An 8,133-nucleotide genomic window follows, 5' to 3' on the forward strand; every position below is an offset into this window, starting at 1 on the left:
TTGGGACTGGAACGCTAAGCGTCTGCCCAGGTTAGAGCGGACGCATAAGGCGCTGGATCAAGGCAGGCACTGTTAAGGACAGCCGCATCCGGGCCCTCCTGCTGCAGACTGCCCTCCGAGCCAGGGGTCCTTTAGGTAGGAGGTTCTGGGTGACTTTGGACGTCCGTTCATCCTCGGTGTAGGGATTACTTAGTGCTGGGCCTTGCGCGTTTGGTTTTTTTCTTCTTGACCGGAGGCCTCTGCAGCAACCATGTTACGCCAGATCGTGGGTCAGGCCAAGAAGCATCCGAGCGTAAGTTCGTGACCCCTTTAGCAGTGTCTTCACTTGTCCATTCTGTGTCCGGCTGCGGCTTCCTCCTTCACCTTGGGGTGGACCCTGCCTTACTTATTTTGTCGTCCTAGTTACCCAGGCCCTTGAGCTCTGACCACGTCAGGTATTGAGGGGCTTAGGCGGGCAGGCGGAAGGTGAGGGATACCTTCGAGGGAAATGAACTAGTGAATGTTGGAACAGTCTGGTGGTTGCACCCTCTCGTATGTTGGTCCGACCCAGGGGTAGTTGTGCGCCGTGTGGGTTGGAGACCAGCAGGTCAGGTTTCCTATTTGTTGTGCCACCTCAGAGATCTAGTGCTCACTGCATTGCACCATCAGGCAATTACAAAGGTCTATAATCTTGAGGATTCTGAGACGTCTTGACGTCTTGAGATTTGGGGGGAGTTCGGTAGCGCAGAAGTGACTCGCGGTTAAGTTCATCTTAATTTTCTCCCAAGCACATCAATTTGTTGTGGTCCTAAAACTCAGTTACGCAGTTTTTATCTTAAACGCATTTCGTAACTACGCTTTAAGCATTGGTAGCAGTATGTTTTCAGAGATTTGTGCATGTAACCAATATTTGTAATGGGCGTGCTTTTGTTTTTGCTCATTCAAACTCTTAATTTCACAGAATTTGTGTTTCTCAAAACACTTATAAGACAGACCAAGAAGTTGTTTTACAAGCCTCAAGATAAAGGAGGCTGGGAAATTTAATGAGAATAATGTATAAATATTAGGTGACGATTGGATATATTTTCCTGGAAATTTAAAAATTTGAATATGTTTTTCTACATTAAACCAGATTCATTTTCACATCTTTCAGAAATTCCATTTCTTTTGAACACAGTTATAAGAGATCTTACCTCAAGGTAGGGTGTATCTTTATTCAAATTTTAAAACAAGACCGAAAAATAGCAGTTGGAGACTTCAGAATTAGTGTGTAGGAACTATTGTAGCCTTTCTTTTTTTCAGTAGCTAGGTATTTGAAGCTGGCTGTTAATTCTTGTCTGTTTTGTGTTTGATTCTAGTTGATCCCCCTCTTCGTATTTATTGGGGCAGGAGGTACTGGAGCAGCGCTGTATGTCTTGCGCCTGGCATTGTTCAATCCAGATGTCAGGTAAGTACTTAAAAATATTTATAACTTTAGTGGTCTAAAGCTGGTTTAGGAGCCACAGTCTTCAGGGAGTCAACATCAAGTAGTAGAAAGAGCCTAAAATTTTGTAGTCGTATATAGAAAGTTCAGATCCTAGTTCTGTTATCATCTACTTGGTTCATAAAATTGTCTATATTTCTTTGAGTCTCTTTTTTCTCGTGGGTAGAGTAGAACTACTAATATCTATTTGTAATCTTGTGAGAATTGAGATAAGTATTTTTATAAAATACTTAATCAGGGTTACTCATACATGTAAATGGTTTTTCCTGCTTTTCCTCAATAAGGAATGCTTTTTTTTAAGATTTTATTTATTTGTCAGAGAGCGGGCACAAGCAGGGGGGTGGCAGGCAGAGGGAGAAGCAGGCTGCCTGCTGAGCAAGGATCCTGATGCTGGACTTGATCCCAAGACCCTGGGATCATGACCTAACCCAAAGGCAACTCTTAACCGACTGAGCCACCCAGGTGTCCCAGGAATGCTTCCTTTTGAAGTTAGAGAACAACAGGCAACAAAAAGAGATTTATTGTTATTCTGTATACTTTTCTATATATCACTTCTTTAGTAAAAGCCAAGTTTAAAGTTTCTGGTGACAGGGATAGGGACAGATACACTGCCCCAGGGGCCCTGTGTTCTACCCTTTTTTCTTTTTTTTTTTTTTAAATTTAAATTCAATTAGTCAACATATCATCATTATCATCATATCATCAAACCATCATTAGTTTTTGGTGTGGTGTTCAGTGATTCATTAGTTGCGTAAAACACCCAGTGCTCATCACATCACATGGACTCCTTAATGCCCATCACCCTGTTACCCCATCCCCCGACCCACCTCCCTTTCAGCAACCCTCACTTTCCCAGAGTCAGGAGTCTTTCATGGTTTGTCTCCTTCTCTGATTTCTTCCCATTCAGTTTTCCCTCCCTTCCCTTAACGATCTTCTGTGCTAATTCTTTTATTGCACATACGAGTGAAACAATATGATAATTATCTTTCTCTGATTGACTTATTTCACTTAACGTAATACCTTCCAGTTCCGTCCATGTGGATGTAAGTGGTAGGTATTCATCCTTTCCATGGCTAAGTGATAATTCCGTTGTATTTATGAACCACATCTTCTTTATCCATTCATCTGTTGAGGACACCTCAGATCCTTCCGCAGTTCGGCTATTGTGGATATTGCTGCATGAACATTGGGGTGCAGGTGCCCCTTTTTTCCACTACATCTGTATCTTGGGGTAAATACCCAGTAGTACTCTACCCTTTTTTCTTTTTTTTTTTTTTTTTTAAAGATTTTATTTATTTATTTGACAGAGAGAGACACAGCAAGAGAGGGAACACAAGCAGGGGGAGTGGCAGAGGGAGAAGCAGGCTTTCTGTGGAGCAAGGAGCCCGATACGGGACTCGATCCCAGGACCCTGGGATCATGACCTGAGCTGAAGGCAGTCGCTTAACCAACTGAGCCACCCAGGCGCCCTCTACCTTTTTTTCTAACTGATTACATGGAATTGCTAATTATAGAGCCTGTGTCTGCTCCAACTCTAATGAAAACAACACCATACTTATTCTAATAGAAAATGAGATCTATTCGAAATACAAGCTTCTTAGGAAGTACAAAAATATTTTAAATAGTTTTATTTTTATAACAATTATAATGTTTGTTCCTTTTAGTTGGGATAGGAAGAATAACCCAGAACCCTGGAACAAACTGGGTCCCAATGATCAATACAAGGTAAGCTACAAAATTGTTTCAGAATTGCTAGAAAGTATATTTTAATACTCATGTAGTAGGTTTTTATTTTTATTTTTTTAAATTGGATATACATGTAAAATTCCATTACGATGAACTTTGGAGGAATTGCTAGATTTTCTATATGAAATTAAAATGGCATATTTCCCTAGCAAATATTTTTTTCTAAGGATTTTATTCACAGACTTTAGACTCTGGATGTGAAATTAAGATAATGTTTTCATGATTTGACTAAAAAAAGGAGAGGTGGTAATAGCTATCATATACCATTTTCTTAGATCTTGAATAGTCTAGTGCAGTGGTTTTCAGACTTCAGTGTACATAGGCCTCAGCTGGACAGGTGGTTAAAACACATATTGTTCAGCTCCATCTCCAGAGATGCTAATTTAGTTGGTCTGTTGTGGAGAGTAAGAATTTGCATTTCTAACAAGGTTTCAGGTCATGCTGATGCTGCTGGTCCATGGACCACACTTTGAGTAGTACTATTTCAGTGGATGGTTTGGTTGGCTCTTCTTTCTTGTTGGTATGGTTGAAATATTTCAGGTGAGGGTAATTAGGAAGAAATGAAAGTCATGTGGAACTTAAATTTTACAATGAACCTTCTAACTAAACTTTTTAACATCTTACCTGAAAAGTGGTTTGTGGGACTACGCTTTCACAGAATGAGTTTATGGACTGAGACCATTTATTTATTTAATTTTTTTTTAATTTTAATTTTTTTTTAAGATTTTATTTATTTGAGAGAGAGAATGAGATAGAGCATGAGGGGGGGAGGGTCAGAGGGAGAAGCGGACTCCCCACCGAGCAAGGAGCCCGATCTGGGACTTGATCCCGGGACTCCAGGATCATGATCTGAGCCGAAGGCGTCGCTTAACCAACTGAGCCACCCAGGCGCCCCAGTTTATTTTACTGAGATACAATTGGCACATAAAATTATGTTAAGTATAAAGTATACAAGGTTGGTTTGATACATTTGTGTATTGCAGTATGATTACTATATTAGCATTACCTAGCTCTTTTATTGTGTCACATAATTACTATTTTTTTGTGTTGAGAATAATTAAGACCTAGTGTCTTAGTGGCTTTGAAATTTATAATACAATATCATTGACTATAATTCCTGTGTTGTGTATTGTATCTCCAGGATTTATTTATTTACTAGTTGCAAGTTTGTACTCTTAAACAACATCTCCCTAATTCCCCCACCCCCCAGCCCCTAGTAACCACCATTCTACTACTTTTACAAGTTCAGCTTTTTTAGATTTTGCATATAAGGGATATTATGCAGTATTTGTCTTTCTCCGTGTGATGTATCTTACTTAGCATAATGCTCTTAAAGCCCATCCATGTTTTAAATCTGAGACCATTTGTTAATTCCCTAAAAGAACCTTCCTTATGTGTAAAAATTTTGCATACAAAGAATCTCTGGAAATGCTAAAACCAGGGCACCTTTATTAGGGTATAATTCACATTGCATACAATTTACCTATTTAAAGTGTATAACTCACCATGTGCACTTCCAGTGTACTAAGGTGCTTCATCAAAAGAAATAGCAGTGTGCTTAAGCACTTCAAGAAGGGGTGCTCTGACCAATGAATGTCCAGGACCCTTAGCAGATCTACATCAGATGGAGATGGCTGCTATCATTATTGATAAGAGCAACTTTTAAGATAATTATTGCCCTTTTCTGATTACAAGCTTTCCACTTAATTGTCTGATCATAATTGGGCTCCCAAATCTAAATGGATGTCCCTGCAAGAAACAGATAAAAATGTGCTGGCAAAGCTGAAATGAGTCACCTAACCTGTGTATTACATTTTAACTTGAAAAAATGGTAAAGGGGCATCCTGATTTATTTTTCCTCTCTTATAAGATTGTTTAAATTAAGTACATTCTAAAGAAAATGATTCCACATCCAGTAAACTTTAAAAAAGAAAAGGGAAAAAAACAGGCCTTGATCCTTCCACCAAATTGTGTTTTGGAGTCTCTGGGTAGGTGTAGTTCAAAAAGCTCCCTAGGTGATTCTGATAATGAAGGCAATTAACCAGTGCCCTGGCACTATGATAACACATGCCAGTATGAGGACATATGAAGTGGAAATGGAATGTTGCTGCAACAAAAGTCTAATTTGTGTGGCATGAATGGGATGAGTAGCTGATACTGATTTAGAGATTGGAAAGATGAATCATATTTGATATAAAACATTCAATAAGTATCACCTGCTGTAACTTGGAAGGACGACCATGTGCCTAAAGAGCTTGTTACAGGAAAAGATCTTGGAAAACAGGATTTTAGTGGACTATTATTGCCTTTATTTGCCAAGAGATGAACTTGTAGAATTGGGCGATTTGTAAGCAGAAATAAAAGGGAACCAAGTCCAGAAACTTGTGAGCCTGGAGTGAATAAGCCTGCTACTGCTTCTAAACCTAAACAGTGAGGTAGACTAGATTATTTTTATCATTCACTACCTGTCACCTAAGATACTTGTTTTTTTTATTTTTGGCCACATCACTTATTCTGGAAAATCCTAAGTGAGGGGAAGTGATACCTGCCATTTCTGAACCAGTGTGTGCTTCCTCCATTGTTCTATTTCATCTGTCCTGAGACCAAAACGGACAGTTAAGGGTTTTTCATTCAACCCAGAATTGCAATGAAGAGAACATGGAGCAGTCAGCTTACAAATGGCATGTAATGTGAGTGAAAAACAAACCTTTGTTGTTGTAAACCACTAAATTTTGGGGATTGTTGCCACTTTGCAAATCTAGCCGAAGTTAAGACACGAGAGGACTAAAATAGGATTTAAGCTTATTAAAGGCCCAGCAACACTCTCAACTGAATAAAACATCCCAAAGCCATGATCAGAATATGTGTGCCTTCCCAACTGTTGTTCCAGAGACCTTCCAGGTAGCCACCATTAAATTGAGAAAAAGAATGGGGACATGGAAGCTGAAAAATAAAACAGATTCGAAAATTCGTTACTTCAGAGAATTTTGATGCTGGCACATGGAACCAAATAGAAGCAAATACATCAGAAGCCTGCGTAGTTTTGACAAAATTGGCAAAGATATTATGACCTTTCCACTCTGCATGAGTGTAAGGGCTTGATCCTGTTTCTCATTCGGTGTTTGGCGAATCTTGTAACTTGATCTTCAGTTGCTTCTTTTATAAAGTAAGAATGAGTAAGGCTGTGTCTGGCATCCGTTAGAAAAACCCAATCAGTGTTTACTTTCTTAATATGTAGCCTGTAGTTCTTTTATAAATAGTCCCTCTAATTTTGTTAACATGTTAAGGTCACACAAATTAGTTTATTTTCAAAAATCTCGTTTAGGTTCCATTGCTTCATAAGAACAATGTCAGAACAAAGATTACTGCTCTTTGGCTTATTTGTACTTCTCTGTCTATGCAACTTTGTGTATAACTCAAGGATAAGCCTTACAACCTGGGAATTTTTCTTTTTTTAAAACTTAAGTAAAATAAGAATTTTGAATTCTTCAGTTAGACATAAAGAAGTTAGGGTATGTTTGGAAAAATAAAGAAAAGGGTTTGAAAAATAATAGAAACAGATTTATGAGCTTCTTCAAAACCCTGAAGAAAATGTTGATGATGATTCTGCAGTTTTAGTTCTTTTGGAGTTAAAATAACATAGTCTTCAAGTAATTATATCACAACCTCTTCAGTGTTCTTTGGTACAAGATTCTGTAAACCCAAGATTATAGCCTTGGGCTTAATGTATAAATCCTAATGTTTTCTCAGTAGAAACTCTGGAGATGTTTCAAATACAAATTATTTAAAAAAAAAGATGTTGAGAGTTAGAGGCAGTTTTTTCCTAAAGCAATCATAGATTTCTAAAATTAATTTTAGTTGGAAATTTTTAGAAATTACAGGTTTCCAAACATGGATTATGATTTAAATACAGTATTATTTAGAAGCAAAAATACGGTATTTAAAAACTTTTGTACCGGAAGTGGTCAGATGTCACTTTGATACTGATGCAATTTGATTTAGAAAATTGAGGGAACATACTAACACTGTTCTTCTGAGGTAGATTGAATATTTTTACCTTACTAAAATCATTATTAAAGGACTGGAATTTTAGTGTCTTTCTTTGGATGACTTTTATATTGTTAAATATCCATAATAAAAAATTCATGTCTGTAATTGTTACTATAGAAAGCTGAATAAAAATAATTTTAAAACTTCTGTATCATCTCTGTGTGTTTGATAGATTATCTAAAATATCTTTTTTCTTTTCCAAGTTCTACTCAGTGAATGTAGATTACAGCAAACTGAAGAAAGAAGGTCCAGACTTCTAAATGAAATGTTTCACTATAAAGCTGCTTAGAATGAAGGTCTTCCAGAAGCCATCCGCACAATTTTCCACTTATCCAGGAAATATTTCCCCTCTAAATGCACGAAATCATGTTGGTGTATTGTGTTGGGGTTTACACTGAATAATAAATATCTGAAACTTGATATGTGTCACTATTTAATGCTGAAAATCTGCTCTGAACTTTATAACTAGAGTATAAGAAATAAACTTAGAATTTAAGGAATTTCCTGAATTTCCATCTATTTGTATAATTTGAAAATAAGACTTTAAACTGCTCAAAACACTTCTCATTTTTTGTATAGGACTTGGTAACTTCACTAGGTATATTTAACAACTGGAACTGGAAATATGCAAAGATAGATCGGGAAGAGTATTCAGGTGTCTGGCATTGGCAAAGTGGAAACCTTTGGATTTCTGCTGCTGACTGATGTTGAAACATGTTGCCAATGATTTTTACCATGGCATACTCCATGCTGGAGATTTTCAAGGTTATCCCGGATTGTAGTTGGATCTGAGTCCATCTAGTTCATTGAGTTAGTGGCCATTATGCTTTTACTGTGCTGATTTAATCACAGCGGACTACTTTGTTCCTTAATGA

At 37.6% G+C, this 8,133-nt stretch overlaps 1 protein-coding gene across 1 annotated transcript; it reads left to right on the forward strand.

Moving 5' to 3' along the window:
* The first annotated feature begins 126 nt into the window (after positions 1 to 126).
* Positions 127 to 7,678, forward strand: NDUFA4 (NDUFA4 mitochondrial complex associated). The gene is made up of 4 exons (XM_045864641.3): positions 127 to 292; positions 1,338 to 1,426; positions 3,127 to 3,187; positions 7,462 to 7,678. The coding sequence occupies exons 1-4, from the start codon at positions 251 to 253 to the stop codon at positions 7,516 to 7,518; spliced, it is 249 nt and encodes an 82-aa protein (XP_045720597.1). The 5' UTR covers positions 127 to 250; the 3' UTR covers positions 7,519 to 7,678.
* Positions 7,679 to 8,133: the final 455 nt, after the last annotated feature.

Source organism: Mirounga angustirostris, unplaced genomic scaffold, assembly GCF_029215605.1.
Source record: "Mirounga angustirostris isolate CCGP_5_RB_7025 unplaced genomic scaffold, mMirAng1.0.hap1 SCAF_12, whole genome shotgun sequence".
Taxonomy (NCBI): domain Eukaryota; kingdom Metazoa; phylum Chordata; class Mammalia; order Carnivora; family Phocidae; genus Mirounga; species Mirounga angustirostris.

Bases quoted from the DNA above. Each gene is read 5' to 3' on its own strand.
- NDUFA4 (XM_045864641.3), top strand. From the start codon at position 251: ATGTTACGCCAGATCGTGGGTCAGGCCAAGAAGCATCCGAGC. The intron at 1,427-3,126 runs GTAAGTACTTAA...TGTTCCTTTTAG, and splicing joins TTGTTCAATCCAGATGTCAG to TTGGGATAGGAAGAATAACC. The intron at 3,188-7,461 runs GTAAGCTACAAA...TTCTTTTCCAAG, and splicing joins GTCCCAATGATCAATACAAG to TTCTACTCAGTGAATGTAGA.